General features: G+C 41.5%; 1 protein-coding gene across 5 annotated transcripts in view; it reads right to left on the bottom strand.

The window, feature by feature from the left end:
* The window catches only part of EIF4G3 (eukaryotic translation initiation factor 4 gamma 3), a 240,781-nt gene that overhangs the window by 32,268 nt on the left and 192,467 nt on the right, over nt 1-16,046 (bottom strand). For all 5 annotated transcript variants that reach the window (XM_027841348.1, XM_027841345.1, XM_027841344.1 and 2 more), the window contains 4 exons: nt 7,841-7,987; nt 7,036-7,272; nt 5,617-5,721; nt 453-585 (listed from right to left, as the gene is read on the bottom strand). In XM_027841348.1, coding sequence (XP_027697149.1) covers nt 453-585; nt 5,617-5,721; nt 7,036-7,272; nt 7,841-7,987 — 622 coding nt within the window. The remainder of the gene's footprint in view (nt 1-452; nt 586-5,616; nt 5,722-7,035; nt 7,273-7,840; nt 7,988-16,046) is intronic.

Genomic DNA, 16,046 nt, shown 5'->3' with positions numbered 1-16,046 from the left:
TACAAGTGCAGGGAAGCCTATGTGCAATGGCCCCCCTGCCTTAGATGGAGGCCATCTACAGACATGATATAGACTAATGCCAAATGTCCCCAAAATGAACATCTGCTGGCTTCGAGGAAGGTCCTGCAAGGAGTAGTCAAGCCTTATTTTAAAGAAGAAATTAAAGACCACCAATGAGTAGCAGGGCTGGGGCTGAAAGTCAGTTACTGAACTCTAAGCCTGTGGTTCTCACCACCAAGTTGTTCATACACTCCATACTTGGTATGTGTGTTTCCTTCTTAAATATTCTAGATGATTAGATGATATTTATCTACTCAATTCATACTCCAAAACCAATCCCCTTATGGCCTTTGCACCCAATTCCTGTTCCAAACAAAAAACCATTACAAATCTCTCTCCCTCCCAGACAGAATTCCTCTAACACTGGGTTCTCTCCTTCCATTAAAAATTACCTGGTCTTCTCTTCTCTTTGGTCATGAGCTGCTGGACCTTTCTTTGTTCTTCTTGCTCTTCAATTTTGGCCTCTTTGTGAATCTGTTCAATAGTTTTGGGGCCTTGATCTGCTCTTCGGGACACCCAATTGCACTATGAAAGGAGTAAAGAGGTAGAGATAAGGCTTAAAAATATCTGCACTAGGAGACCAGGGACTTGGCTCTAGTTCTGGTTCTGGCTCCGCCATTGCTCTGGGTAGCCATGAACAACCCTAACCCTCAGGGGCCTCTTCTCTACAAAATGAGAAGATTGAGGGTGAGCCAGGAGAGACCTGCAACAAAATGTGAGAAGGTGAAGCAAGGTGGATCTCAGACTTTTTTGCCAATGCAGATCATAGCCCTCTATAGCCTTTTCATTCTCTGTGATTCTTGTCCATGTCTTTTTGTAAATCCAGCCAACATATCAGAAGCCTTTCTCTGGTTCTTTTAACATCTTGGGGCAATCAATAAGCCACTTGAGCTATCCATCTGTTACGGTCTTAAACTTAGTACAAGCCAGGCCTAAAACCTTTGCTGATTAATTATGTCCCTTTTACACTACTTCTTACATATGAGTTACCCATCATTCGTTACATACTAAACTGCGTCCTGTGGGTTCTTTGTAATTTGGATTGCTACGAGATTACGGTTTATCACGAATCATGAGTAGCCATAGAGAGTTCTGAGAACAGTGCTGTTAAAGAGATGGACTTTAGGGAGCCTTCAATGGGCAATTTCCCATATAAAATCCTGCTCAATCTCCAGATCCCCACTCAACTGTAGGTCCAGCATATCGTCACCTCCAGCACTGATCTCATTTGTATGCAAATTAGATAACATAAAACATTTTATAAGCTTTAAAGGGCCATGTAAATGCTAGCAATTATTTGGTCATATCCAGCTGCTTTTTACAGCTTCAATTTCTAGAATCATGGAGTTGGAAAGGAATTGAAAAAGCCATCTAAATTTGACTCCCTCACTTTACAGATAAGGAAACATGAGGCCCCTGGAGGTTACGAGATTTGCCCCAGGTCACACTGCCAAAGTCACATGGTAAGCATCAGAGATGGGATTTGAACTTGAGTCTTTCTCAAATACAAATGTGGCCATTTCACTATCATTGTTGATGAGAATAGATCATGATTAAAAATAAAAACAGATCTGTTTCATTTTGATTCTCCTTGTTGTTTTCCTTTGAATTTTAGAAATGAATACTATCAGCCATTCATTCATTCATTTGGACCTTAAGGAGAGGGTCATTTTCTTCTCAATTGATCTCAGAAGAAACTGGGGCAAGTCTTCTCCCAAGTTTTAAGATGTTCCCCCACAGATGACCAATGAACTTGTACTTGATGCTGAGAGTGTGCTGGGCTTCCACACAACTCCACTTGTTAAGGAAATTAAACATTTGATCAACAAGGCAGTTCTTAATTTCTTTAAGCTTTCCTGTTTTAGCTACTGTTCTTCATTGGTTAAATTTCTTTTTTTTCCCCTTAATAGTACTTTTTCTCCAATTACATGCAAAGATAGTTTTCAACATTGTTTTTGTAAAATTTTGAGTTCCAAACTTTTCCCCCTCCCTTCCCTACCCAACCCACTCCCTAAGACAGTAAGCAATCACATAGAAGTTATATATATACACTTATGTTAAACCTATTTCCACATTAGTCATGTTATGAAAGAAGAATCAGAACAAAAGGGAAAAACCAAGAGAAAGAAAAAATAACAAAAAAAGAGAAAATAGTATGCTTTGATCTGCACTCAGACGCCATAGTTCTTTTTCTGGATGTGGACAGAATTTTCCATCGTGAATCTTTTGGAATTGTCTTGGATCATTGTATTGCTAAGTAGAGCTAAGTCTATCAAAATTGATCACTGCACAATGTTGCTGTTACTGTGTACGATATTCTCCTGGTTCTGCTCATTTCACTCAGCATCAGGATGCTTACCAATTACTCTAAACAAAATTTTTTTATTAATTAATTTGTTTTTAGTTTTCAACATTCACTTCCACTATAAGACTTTGAGTCCATACAAGTCTTTCCAGGTTTTTCTGAAGTCTGCTTGCTCATCATTTCTTATAGCACAACAGTAGTTCATTACATTCATATACCACAACTTGTTCAGCCATTCCCCAATCGATGGGCATCCCTTTGATTTCCAATTCTTTGCCACTACAAAAAAAGCTGCTATAAATATTTTTGTACATGTGGGTCCTTTTCCCATTTGTATGATCTCTTTGGGATATAGCCCCAGAAGTGCTATTGCTGGGTCAAAGGGTATGCACATTTCTATAGCCCTTTGGGCACAGTTCCAAATTGTTCTCCAAAACTGTTGAATCAGCTCACAACTCTAGTTGGTTAAATTTCTTAAAGAAACATTGTTAAGAGTCAAGTTTTGTCCATTCATCATTTTTTTTTCAGCCTTTTAAACCCAGTGAGGGTGGATGTCTATAGTAATGAAGCGTAATTCATCACATTTTTATCCTTTCTTCTTATTTGGTATTTACTTTTATAGCTGCTCTGCCTAATTAAGGAGTGATGAAGAGATGATGCTAAAATGAATTCTATGCCCAAGGCAAGCTATTAAATGTCTGTTAAAGATAGCCAAGTTAATTTTTTATGTCATTCAGTGTTTGCCTCATCCAATGTTTTATGATTCTCTTGTTGAACAAAACATTCATGATGAATGTGTCTGTCTTCTAAATAGTCCATTAGTGTTGGCCTCTTCCATTTATTGATCTTGAACCAAATGTTCCAAAATAATTTTCTCTGCTGTCTCCCATGCTTACATTAATATTTTCATCATCTGCTGAGTCTCAAGGTATGTTTATTTGGTTTGGAGGATCCTAAATTCTTCAAAAAAATTTTCCTCTAAATTCTTCCTCTATGTAGGATGGCACATTAGTTGCATTTATCTTCATGGTAGGTCTATAATGGGAGATGAACAAGCATCCCATGAACTGTTCCTTTAGATGCCTTGAGGTACATGACAAAACAAACTCCCCTAACATCTTTATTCACCTATTTAAGGGTACAACATTCTCCCATGTATGTCCAACTTCTGTTTATTGATAAAATTGATATTTTATTCTTTTAACTATGAAAAAGTTATACCAGCAACTTCTTTATGTCTTCTGATTTCAATTCTGCACTCACAAGTAGTAGTGCTTAAAAAGCTAATAGAGTTTAAACACAGAAATCTAAATTCTTTCTGTGGACCTGGTTGGTTGTTTTTTTCTCTCAGGGGAATTTCAGGATGCTTACCAATTACTCTAAACAAAATTTTTTTATTAATTAATTTGTTTTTAGTTTTCAACATTCACTTCCACTGTAAGATTTTGAGTTTTAAATTTTCTCCCCCTTTCTCTCCTCCCCCCTCCCCAAGATGGCATGCAATCTGATACAGCCTCTAACTACACATTCATATTAAGCATATTTTTACATTAGTCGTGATGTATAGAAGAATTAGAGCTAATGGGAAGAACCACAAGAAAGAAGAAACAAAATAAAACAATAAAAGAAAAGAAAAGGAAAGGAAAGAAAATCACACGCTTCCATCTGCATTCAAACTCCACAGTTCCTTCTCTGGATGTGGACTCTAAACAAAATTTTACAGTTTTAAGAGCTATCTCCCTCCTTCTCTTTTCCTAGCTCCACTCTTTACTTCTGGTGTCAGAGGGAAGACTTTTCATGTTGGTTAATAGGGACGGTGATAAGCTGGAGTGCTTCCAGAGAGGGCCATCAAGATGGTGAAATGATTCAAAGTTACACTATAGAAGTACTCAAGCTAAGGATTTGGGTGTGTTTATCTTGGAGAAGAGAATACTTACGGGGGAAATGAAATCAATAGAAGCATGAAGGAGGGGCTCTTTTTCAGGCTGTGGGTGAGACTGGTTTTTGAGAACTTTAACCACTCTGGGATTCACCAGATTAACCTGGGGTGAAAGAGAGTGTTTTGGTGTATTTCTTGGGATAGCTGGACTGCTTGAGATAAGGAGAGAGAGGATGAAAGAAGATCTTCAAACAGCAGTGTGGAACAAGAATGAAAGAGCCCTGAAAGAGTCGGCCTTGGACAAGGCAGGTGTGTGGGGTGGGCAGATCAGTCAGGAGATACTTAGGAGACATGGATGGGCAGCTGGTAAATAAGTTCAACACAGTGAGTCCTTTAGGAAGTGGCTTCCAGATACTGGGAAAATGGAAGTTTTAGGATTCTTTCAATTCTTAGAATCCAGAAACCTCTAAATAAGGCAAGAATACAGCAGATGTCAAGGACATATCACACGATGAGGGTGTTGGTGGCCTGGACAAAGAATTTTTTCAACCTGTTCCCCTTCATGCATGTACTTGGGTCTCAGTCAATCAACAAAGCATTTTTAAGCACCTACTAGGACCACACACTATGCTAAGTGCTAAGTACTATGGATACAAAGAAAGGCAAAAACAGTTTCTGCCCTCAAAGAGCTCACACTGTGCTTTTCTTTTAGTGGATTTTTATTGATTCTTTTGTTTTCCTCTCGCCTCCATTTCCCTCCCCCAATCCCTCTCTTTTCCTAATCCAGAGAGCTATCTCATAAAAAAAAGAGGAAAAAACTTCATCAAAATCTAACAACACATCTAAAAAACATGATATTATCTTCAATAGTCGACATCCATGTACCTCTTTACTGCCTTTTGCAAAGGAACAAAGTGAGGAGTACTTATATCTCTGAGGCCAAATCTGATTTTGAAAAGTTTGCCATGTCCCATAAAGTACCATGCACACAGCAGATACTGTGTCTAATGGACTGAGTTGAAAGGACCAACTCTAGGGCTAGAAACAAAGAAAATATTTTATTGGAAGAAATAATTCTACATATTCAGGGAAAATGTGAGGAAAGGAAGATAAGAAAGGAGGAGGAGATTTTTAGAGGTAAGTGGTGCTAGTGGGGGAAATCACTGAAGCTGACAAAAGGAAAAGGAACAGGGAAACTCTAATTTCAAATATGGTCTTGCTTATCCCATAATTTTCAGGATATTTTTATTTTTTAGGTAAAAGAATCAATATAATTTAAAAATAACATGTATGTTGTTTCTGAGCAATTACTACATCTATGAGAACGTGCCCTGAAAAGCAGTCAGAGCAAAGGGTTTGCTTCCCCACTCACCAGCCTCAGGTCGATTACATCTTGAAGCATGAAGCGGATTCTTGATGACGTTTTTCTCTCTTTGACGATTTTCTCCATCTGATTAAAATACTGGTCCATGCGAGGCTGTCAGAAACAGAATCATCAGTATCTGCAGAGACACTGTGTAAATCCTATCCCAACCCTGATGCTCCAACATCCGCAGAGTGTGCCACAGAGGAGAATACCACGTGGACCACTGCTGGCTGCATGGGCATCTCCAAACTGGGAAACCCTAGCCAATAGGTCTGGAGGTGGCTCTAGTGCTGGAGAGAAGCTCAGATGTCATCTGGTCCAATCCCTCTTTTGACAGGTGAGGAAACTGAGACCCTGAGAAATGAAGGGACGTGCCCAAGGTCACACATATGGGATTTGAATCCAGGTCCTTTGACACCAGTGGCAGTACTTTTCCCATCTGTGCTACACTCTCTCCTGCATGCAACAGGATCAATATTGAGAAATGACATTCTCCAGATCTTATAAACTGAAGGCCATGGAACAGTCACACAAATTTAGGTTCCACTGATCCCCCTAGTCTCCCAAAGACACTCTGGCAAAAGGCCTTGCACAAGTGCCTCCAAAGACATCCCTCTGAGACTCAACAACCACCACATTGCCCTTCATGGGTCCTCTCAAGCATGAGGTGATGCTCTCAGGTACTCATGCTTATGACAAGAAGGGTTCTATGGTCCATTGAAAAGAAAAATGGAACCCTCACTTCTGCCATTTCTTACAGCACAGCATTCCATTACATTCAGACCAGGCCCTGACTGATGGGTACTTCCTCAATTTCCAGTTCTTTGCCACCCTGGGAGATGCCACCTTTGTACCTAAGGGTCCTTCTTCTCTTTCTTTGATCTCTTTGGGGCATAGGCCTCATAGAAATTTTTCTGTGTCAAAGAGTCTGCCTACTTTAGTGACCTTTTGGTGGTAGGTCCAAATTGCTTTCTAAGAACTGAGAGAATAATTGGAGCAGTAAAAACAACAGTGTAAACATGAACAACACTTTAAAGTTTTTAAGAGTTGTGATTGATACAATGACAACCAGGACTCCAGAGGACCCATAGTTAAGCTCACTGCCCATCTCTGGATACGGTGGGGAGGGGAGGGTTAATTCAAGACACAGAACAAGACACACATTTTTTGATGTGGCCAATATGCACATCTGTTTTGCTTGGCAATACATATTTGTCATGAGAGTTTTGTTTTCCTTTTTTCCTTTTGTTCAGGGTTGAGCATAGGTGGGAAAGAAAAGAAAATAAATGCTTTTTAATTAAGAAGAAATAAAATTGAATTAAAAAAAAAAAGAAAAATGGGCATAAATTATCAAGCACACTGTGGAAGGACTCCTTGAGGAAAGAAATCCCATGTTCTACTGTTAGGTGCCAGTTCTTCCTTTACCTTTGCTTTCTCAAAGTCTAGGTCTTTGCCGATCGTGGTGAGCAGGCGGCAGAGGCACTCAAGGGACTCTTCATCGTGGTTCTTTAGCAGTTTCACTACACAGTCGTGCATGATGGCCTCCGTTAGCATTTTGAGTTTAAAAAGCTCTCCAATGAATTTGATGTTGCCAATGGACCTTCGCCGGGCTTTGTCCTTGGCTTCCTCTAGTTCATCATGAAGTCTCGTCTTCTCCTCGGGCTAGAGTAGGACGGGAGGACAGAGCTCATGACAAGGGAAGCCACAGTGAATGATCAGAACCTAACCCTGGGGGCTAAGAGCCTTTGTACTGCAAACCTTCTGTGCTCACTCCCGAAATGAGCAAACTAGGCATTTGGTGGACGGGTCACTCATCTGGAAAGCTAGAAGGAACTCAACAGATCATATATAGTTCATTCTCTTACTCCATGCTCGATGAACATCTGCCCTTAAAAGTAATGAGGAAGCAAACACTGCATGCCAGGGAGCCCAAATCACCTTTGGACATTTGCAATGGATATAAAATCTACCCCCCTGAAAATTTCCTGGACCTCGTCCTGCCCTTGGAACTCAACAAAATAAGTCTAATCCCTTTTCTCTATGAGAGGTCTTCAGAGAGTTGAATAGGACAATTATGTCCCTGCTAAACCTCTTCTTTATAAAAAACTAGAAAACACCCCTTTATGACACCGTGTTGTGTCCACTCCCCACGTGCAGCCCCGACCCACAGGGCATCACTGCCACGAGCCTGTCGACGGTAGGGGCTGTTCTCACTGGTGACAATACTCACCGCAGTGGCCGCCTCCAGCTCCTTCTGCTTCTTTTCAAAGACATCGTCATCTGCTTTGTCTTTTTCAAACTCTTTCTGGCAGCGGTTCAGCAGCAGCTTTCGGAAGTTCACTGTGTTCCCAGGCTTGTCGGCCATGGGCACTTTTAGCTGTATTCAGACGGGGAAATGTACAAAGCAACATGGTTACTTCGAGAGCCACCAAGACACACTTTCCAAGGACTTCTTTCTGTTGTCATAAAGGTCATAAACCATTCCCAGGGCCTGACTCAGCACAAGGTAAGGATCTTGCCAAAAGCATCATCATAATCACAGTTGGAGGCATTTCTGAATTTGGCCGCAAGAATTTCATTGCATTTTATCCCAGAAACAATGGACACTCCTTTCTCATCAATGATGCCCTGCTGCTTTGTTTTCTGATGTCAATATCCCTAAATTTTAAATCAATATGAACCAACCAGAGCTTTCAAATTTCACATCTTGATGACCAACCAAAAAGTCCTTAGGTAGAAATGGCAGAAGAATAGGTAAGAAAAGTCTTTCCATACACAGGAAAACTCATCAAGGTGTGAACTGAGTTCTGAGACCAAAGGCTAAGAGGTCACTGGAGCTTACTGAAACACACCTAGCCACCTGTGGGATATTTATGAGAATACCAGCCTGCATCCACTCTGAATAACACTTTATGTCTGATCATTTTTTCTAGTAAAAAAAAAATTGCCTTGTGGGGATAGAAGCAGTTCTGCAGAATCATGGTCTCATTAATAAGGGAAGACACAATGAAGGGCCCACAACAGAGAGTCACTTAGGCTAGAGACATTTACACAAGGTTTACAGTTCCAACCCCAAGGTACTAAACTAGGGATGCCATGGAGTACAGACAAAGTCTTCAGTTCCAACTCTAAAGTACAACTGCTAAATAACTGTTTTCTACAATTATAAGAAAGCATCCATATGTAGAGGAATTTTTATAATTGTTTAAATCATCAGAAAGGCAAGTGAAATAGCTGATGAACAAAATTGACTATTACTACTCTTGAATGATGACAAAATCCCATGATTCTAATATGACGTGGCCAAATGCACAAGCCAAGAATGGCATTATACCTTTCACATGCCATTCTACACAGAATATACTTGATTATTCATGTGTGGTGATAAAAGACTAGGATAGGAATCCAGACAGGACCGGGACCAGGGATTTCACTGGCATAGTGGGACTTGCCCACAGTCTCATAGCCAGGGTGGGTCAGAGCCTGGGCTTGAACCTAGCTGGAGCTCATCATCAACTATGCTACACTGTTTGTGTACTATTAGAGTTAAAAATGGGAAGACTCTTACCAGCTGCCTTCAACCATCCCAAGGAAGTTACTACCACCGGTTAGCTCTCTGTGGAGCCCAAAAACTTAGACCAACTAAAGCTGTTGCACTTGACTTCTAAACCACGCTTGCTGGAAGCACCTACACATCAAAACTAACCCGAAATGGCAAGAGAGTTTACAGGAAAACCAAAATGGGGGGCTTAGGACACAGTCTGGAGCATTAAAACAAAACAAAACCTTGCTGCTTGGGATAAACACTCAAAAGCATGAAAGGCCATAGGAATGCTCAGCAGTGGCTGGCTGTGTGACCTTAGGCAAGTCACTCCCTCTTCAGGTTATCAGTCTCTACAAAGTGGGGGTTGGGTGGGACGGCCTAGATTGTTTCTAAAGTTAGTTTTTAGTACATTATGAAGATAATTGGGAAGGACCAAAGATCTGCTGCAAGGACACAGTGATGTGCACCTTCTAATCAATCAAGCAAGTATTTATTAAGCACCCAGAATGGGTCAGGTATCGGGCTAGGTGCCAGGAATAAAAATAAAGAGAATGAAAGCAGAGTTTGTATTTAGAAGAGGCCATAGAGTACACTGAAGGAAGAACATTAGAAAACACACCAGAAATACTGCTAGGTCCTTGGGGAAGCTAGGTGGCGCAGTGGATAGAGCACCAACCCTGAAGTCAGGAGGACCTGAGTCCAAATCTGGCCTCAGACCAAACACTTGACACTTACTAGCTGTGTGACCCTGGGCAAGTCACTTAACCACAACTGCCTAAAAACAAACAAAAAACATACTACTAGGACCTTGAACAGGTTCAACCATTTACGAGTTGTATGACCATCCAAGTCAAGTAACTCCCCTGAGCCTCAGTTTCCTCTTCTATAAAAACACAATCTTCCATCAAAGGGTTGTTGTGAGGCTCCAAAAGGATAACTGATGTGAAAGTACTCTGTAAGATATAAGGTAAGCAATAATATGGGAGAGAAATAACAGTTTTGTGCCACACTGGGAAATGGGATTGGCTAAAATACCAAACTGAAGTAGAGTAACAGGAAACAGAGTGGCACTCTTTCAGCAAAGGTGCCAGATGAAAGGACAGAACAATAAATAGCAGGAAAACCTAAAAGGGCTATGTCATCACACGAATGGGCTGAGGAGCAGGCTGATTTCACATATATAGATATGGAAGGGGTCATTTGTTGCAATATGGCCTTGTCAATCACACATTCACACTTGGGCAGCCACACCACCAATACTCGTTTATTTAAAACTCACAGAGGGCCACAGGTATGTCAACACAGATGTCTCTAAACACACTGCCACAGTTTGGCCACAAAATCTATTTTAAAGGATATCATCTATAACCACTGTGCCAGCTGAGCAGGTGGAGAAAATGAGTCAGTGAGAAGGCATCTTTCAAGAACTAAGATTAAGGAAATATCTTTCTTCTTCAGAGATAAGATTCTTATGCTTAAAATAAGCACATTAGCTCTTAGCTTAGAAGTGATTAGGAAAAAAAAAATTAGTTAAGAGACCCATGGGAATTGGTTAGTCAAGTATTCAAATAGCAAAGATGATTTACTGGACACTAGGGATGAAAGGTGAATTGCAACTGACTCCCTGATGGGAGAAACTCTGCTGGAAACAGCCACAAGTTTTAGTTGGCATGCAGTACATTATTCACAAAACCAGCGGGGGGAAACTTGAAAAGAGAATTCTTTTTCTTGAGGAAAGAGTAGGAGCTATTAGGGAATAATGAAAAAGAAAGCTGTTTGGTGAGTTTCATTGACTAGAGAACCAGCCAGCATTCTTGTCAGCACTCTAAGGCCCACGGTGCCTCTTTTGTTTTGATGGGCATCAAGTTTCTCAATGCCCACATTGCTCAGTTGTCATCGGCATCAGGCTGCCATTCCTGTTCAGGGGCAACAGAGACTAGCACTGCTACTGTTATTAGTCAGTGTACTTCGAGTGGACAACTTATTCCCAAAACGATGCCTATTTCATATGTGGGGAGAAACACTTGGTAAAAAGTAGAGCACTGAAAATGTGTGTTATTATTCTTAGAGAAGGAGCATCTTGGGGCAGCTAGATGGCGACTTACTAGCTGTGTGACCCTGGGCAAGTCACTTAACCCCATTGCCTAACCAAAAAAAGAGAGAGAGAGAGAGAGAGAGAGAGAGAGAGAGAGGGAGGGAGAGAGAAGTAGCATCTTGTTTTAATGCTAATTGGGAGAGGAATCCATCCAAGGCATTGGTGGAAATCTACCTTCTAGGTCCTTGGGAACACATGGACCCCAATCAGGGAAACATGTGGATTTTGTAAATTTGTCACCATCATGAGCACAGGCAACACACAATGAATACAACGAAACCTATGCTAACCCTGAAGTTAGGAGAGACCTTGTGGTCATCAATAACCCCCCTCAATAACCTAACCCAGGAGAGCCATTCATCCTGGGCTGGATGGATTCCAGAAGGATGCCCATCCCGCTCTGGACAGCTCTATGGGTTAGGAAATGTTGGATTACACTCAGCCTTTCTGGACTTTCCACTCACAAGCTTCAACCTTCCCGAGGCAGAGCATGACAACGATGCTACTTATTCCTATTAGACAGGATATGTCTGTGTTATTCCACTCCACACCAAACATCTAGCACCTTCAAGGGATTCTCCTAAGGTGTGAGGTGAGCTCCATTCCTCATCCTGGCTGCTTTCTTCTGGACACTCTAAAGCTCATCATACCCAGAGCTAGAGTGGAATGGGTCCACAGTTTGACAAGAGTCCCAGTGAGAGAGTATGCCATGACAAGATTCACCAAAAGGGGTTCAAAATCACAAAAGGGAACCTCAGTTCCTTCTTTGTAATGTGTCTTACCGCACCGCCCCCCCCAACACTCCTTCCTGTTGCCAAGAATATATTCATGTTGGCAGTGTTTCCTGTCTGTGAGTGGCAAAAGGCTATTTTTAAAATATTTATTTATTTTTAGTTTTCAACATTCACTTCCATAAGATGTTAAGTTCCAAATTTTCTCCCCATCACTCCCCTCCCCCGCCCCAAGACGAAGTGCAAATTGATACAGGCTCTATGCGTACATTCCTATTGAACCTATTTTCACATTAGTCATATTGTAAAGAAGAATTAGATCCAATGAGAGAAACCACGAGAAAGAAGACACAAACAAAAAAGAAAAAAAAGAGAGCAAATAGTATGCTTCAATCCACATTCGAGTCCACTGTCCTTCTTCTGGATATGGACAGCATTTTCCATTATGAGCCCTTTGGAGTTGTCCTGGATCCTTGCATTAAGGCTATTTTCTTTTTTTGGATGAAATTAATGTTCAGAGTTTTCTGCGTCATGATTCCTTATTTTGTTCTCCCTCTTCCTCAATAGTTGGGACCTTTTTCTCATCTTGCTGTGATGTCTGTTAAGCACTGACTTACAACCTGTGCTGAGGGCTCCCTGCCTCTCATGGAATTTCCCACATCTAATGGAATTACTCTTAGCACAGCAGGAATACAAAGGCAGGTGAACACTAGGGACCAAGGTGCAAACACACTCTGGACTTGATGTGAAACTCAGGGAGAATTCTGATTCCCATCACCTCACGAGAGCTTACAAAAAATCACCATGGACTAAAATACTGCTAGGGGCCAAGATTGCTGTGGAGTTCTCTGCAGAAGTTACTATGGCAGACAGGAGGAAAGAAGCAATGTCGTCATGGTGGAAATGGTGGTATTTCTATTTAAAAGATGCCTGGAACCACTGGTCATACACACCACAACACAGGAATTTGTTTTCATTCTGGGTAGAGTAGAAATCTCCGAGTAGCTCTCCCTTTAATCCAGGTTTTGGGGACTTGGCTATGAAGCCCTGTTCTCCCTGCTGGAGAACTGGATATAAATGATGGACCATTATGGAGCCCTTGCATTCTCTGATTCTATCATTATTCCTTACTGAATGGGCAGAAACAATAGGGCACCCGGGAGGCTCCTGCCACTGTCTTTGTTGTCCTTCATAATCAAAGAGAACCAAAATGACACCACGATGTTGGGATCAACATGCAGTGTGTCCTGACTGTGGCTGATCAGACCAATACAAGCTTGGGAGTCAGTATGAACAATTGGGAAGGAGATATCTCTAAATCTGCACACCTCACATTTCCTTTGAACTATTACAATTCTGCTTTGCTCACAGAGCACAGTGCCTTCTCTGATGTAGGCAGGCCATGCTGGACAGTCGTGTGCCAGTGTCTCCCATGCCTCACAACTGATTCCAAAGCTCTTCAGAGAGACCCTGAGAGTGTCCTTGTGTCATTTCTTCTGATCTCTGTGTGAGCACTTGCCTTGGGTGAGTTCTCTACAAAATAAACTTTTAGGCAAATATACATTTGGCATTTGAACAATGTGGCCAGCCCCTTCAGAGTTACACTCTCTGTGGTAGTTTGAATGCTTGGTAGTTCAGCTCAAGAAAAGACCTCACTGTCCGGTACCTTACACTGCCCGGTAATCTTCAGAATCTTCCTAAGACAATTCAAATGGAAGTGATTCAGCTTCCTGGCATGGTGGTGGTAGATTGTCCAGGTTTCACAGGCATACAACAATGAGGTCAGTACAACGTCTCTGTAGACCTTCAGTTTGGCAGTCAATCTAATACCTCTTCTTTCCTACATTTTCTTTCAGAGTCTCCCAAACACTGAGCTAGCTCTGGTAATGCATGTATCAAACTCATCATCTATATGTACATCCATGGAAAGTGTACTGCCTAAGATAAGTGAATTTATTCACAGTATTCAAAATTTTTCCATTTGCTGTCACCAAATGGTTCCACAAATGGATGGTGTGGTATTGGCTAGTGGAGAACCTGTTTTGTTGGTGTTGTCAGGCCAAAATTAGCACAAGCTACTCTGTTGCATCTCAGCTTCGGAGGCTGCATTGAGTACACAATCTCCTGTAAACAAAAAGTCATGAACCAACTCTCCCTCCACTTTAGTCTTGGCTTGTAGCCTTTTCAAGTTAAATAATTTACCATAAGTATGATAACTGACCTCGATGCCATGTTTGTCCTGGTTGAAAACATCTGACAACATTGCTGAAAACATCATGCTAGAAAAGCATGAGACCATCATCCATTATCCAGAACCCATGCAAGCATGCCATTGAAGAACTGGTGTACAATAATGATGAACTTTTCCACGCAGCCAAATTTTGCCATAATTTTCCACAAGCCCTCACAACTGACAATATCAAAGGCCTGTGTCAGATTAACAAACATTGTGTACAGACCTCTGTTCTGCTCCTGGCATCTCTCCTGGAGCTGTCAGGCAGTAAACACCATATTGACTGTTCCTCAGCCCTTTTTGAAGCCATGCTGGCTCTCAGGTAGATGACCACCTTCCAGGTGAGAGATCAGCCTATTAAGGAGGACTCTTGCCAGAAATGACACCAGGAGAACCCCTATATGATGAGAGACAACCTATGTCCTTTATGTTTAGAAAAACGGACAACGGAAGCAACCCTGAACTCCTGGGGGATAACCTTCTCTTGCCACATAACCCAGAAAATTTCAGTCAGCTTTCGTACGAGCAGTGGACCCCTGCCTTGTAAATCTCTGCTGGAACGGAATCAGCACCAAGCACTTTGCAACATGAGAGGAGTCTAAGAGCATTCAAAGCCTTTTCTTCAGTTGGAAGTTTGGCTAGGGAGACACTGACTTCTACCTAAAGAAAACAAGTCAGGGGCAGCTAGGTGGCGCAGTGGATAGAGCACCGGCCCTGACGTCAGGAGGACCTGAGTTCAAATCCATTCTCAGACCAAACACTTGACACTTACTAGCTGTGTGACCCTGGGCAAGTCACTTAACCCCAACTGCCTTAAAAAAAAAAAAACAAAAACAACAACAACAACAACAAAAAAACAAGTCAATGGCCTCAGCACTGATTGACGATGTTCTACTGGAGAACACCATGGAAGTGTTCAGCCCATTTCTCTAGGAATTAAGTTACATCTAGGATCATGTCCTTATCACTAATCAATGTGGCTCCACCAGCACTGAGTAGCTGACATGCACTATAGGTCTTCGGCCCATAAATAGCCATCAGAGGGTACTGTAGAAAGTGCTTTGGATTATTACTATCAGCATAAAACTGACTTTTATTTGCCTTCTTACTAAGCCAAGAATCTTACACCTTTCTAAGCTTTGCTCGCTCTTTATTTTTGATGGAGTTAAGCACTGCCTTCTTAGAGATGGACAAACTATCCTGTTGGCAAACCCTGTGGAGTTCTCACTTTTTATTTGGTGGCTCCTAAACTTCCTCATTATTTTCATCAAATTAATCCTGATGTTTCGTGGCTCAGATAAATGCAGTACTGCGAACCAAATCTCTGAAAGTTTCCTATTCCTTTTCTGCTCCTGTATCTTGTTGGTTAACGTCTTTAGCTTACCTTTCAGCTGAAACATGTATATCAGGGTGTTTATATGACGTAGCCCAAGTAGTTTCTTTGTAGCAAACCAAGCATTTCAAATAACGTTACCTGAAGAACTCACGCTGCATTAACTTGGACTGTCTTACATCTACGACTGCTAAAACTGCCTTCTCTGTCCCTGAAAGAACTCTTGGCTTAAGAGCTCATGGCTTAGTAGCTATGATTCATGCTCTGGACATCATGCCTGAAGGCTTTTCTAACAACCAGACTTCATTAGGCTCTCTATGAAAACAGAAACAAGGCTTTAGTTAAGTCCTCAATGCCAGGGAGAAAGAGCAACCCCAGGGATTTTGCTATTGTATACGACTTTTTTTTCTCCCCATCCTCAGTTCCCTTCATTGCTGTACAGCATTTGTTCTGTTGACACTTCTCTGTTCCTGCTCTCCCCACCCAGGTCAAGTATGCTT

This window comes from Vombatus ursinus, unplaced genomic scaffold (genome assembly GCF_900497805.2).
Source record: "Vombatus ursinus unplaced genomic scaffold, bare-nosed wombat genome assembly UNPS02014859.1, whole genome shotgun sequence".
Lineage (NCBI taxonomy): Eukaryota > Metazoa > Chordata > Mammalia > Diprotodontia > Vombatidae > Vombatus > Vombatus ursinus.
This window is presented reverse-complemented; position numbering and strand designations above follow the sequence as displayed.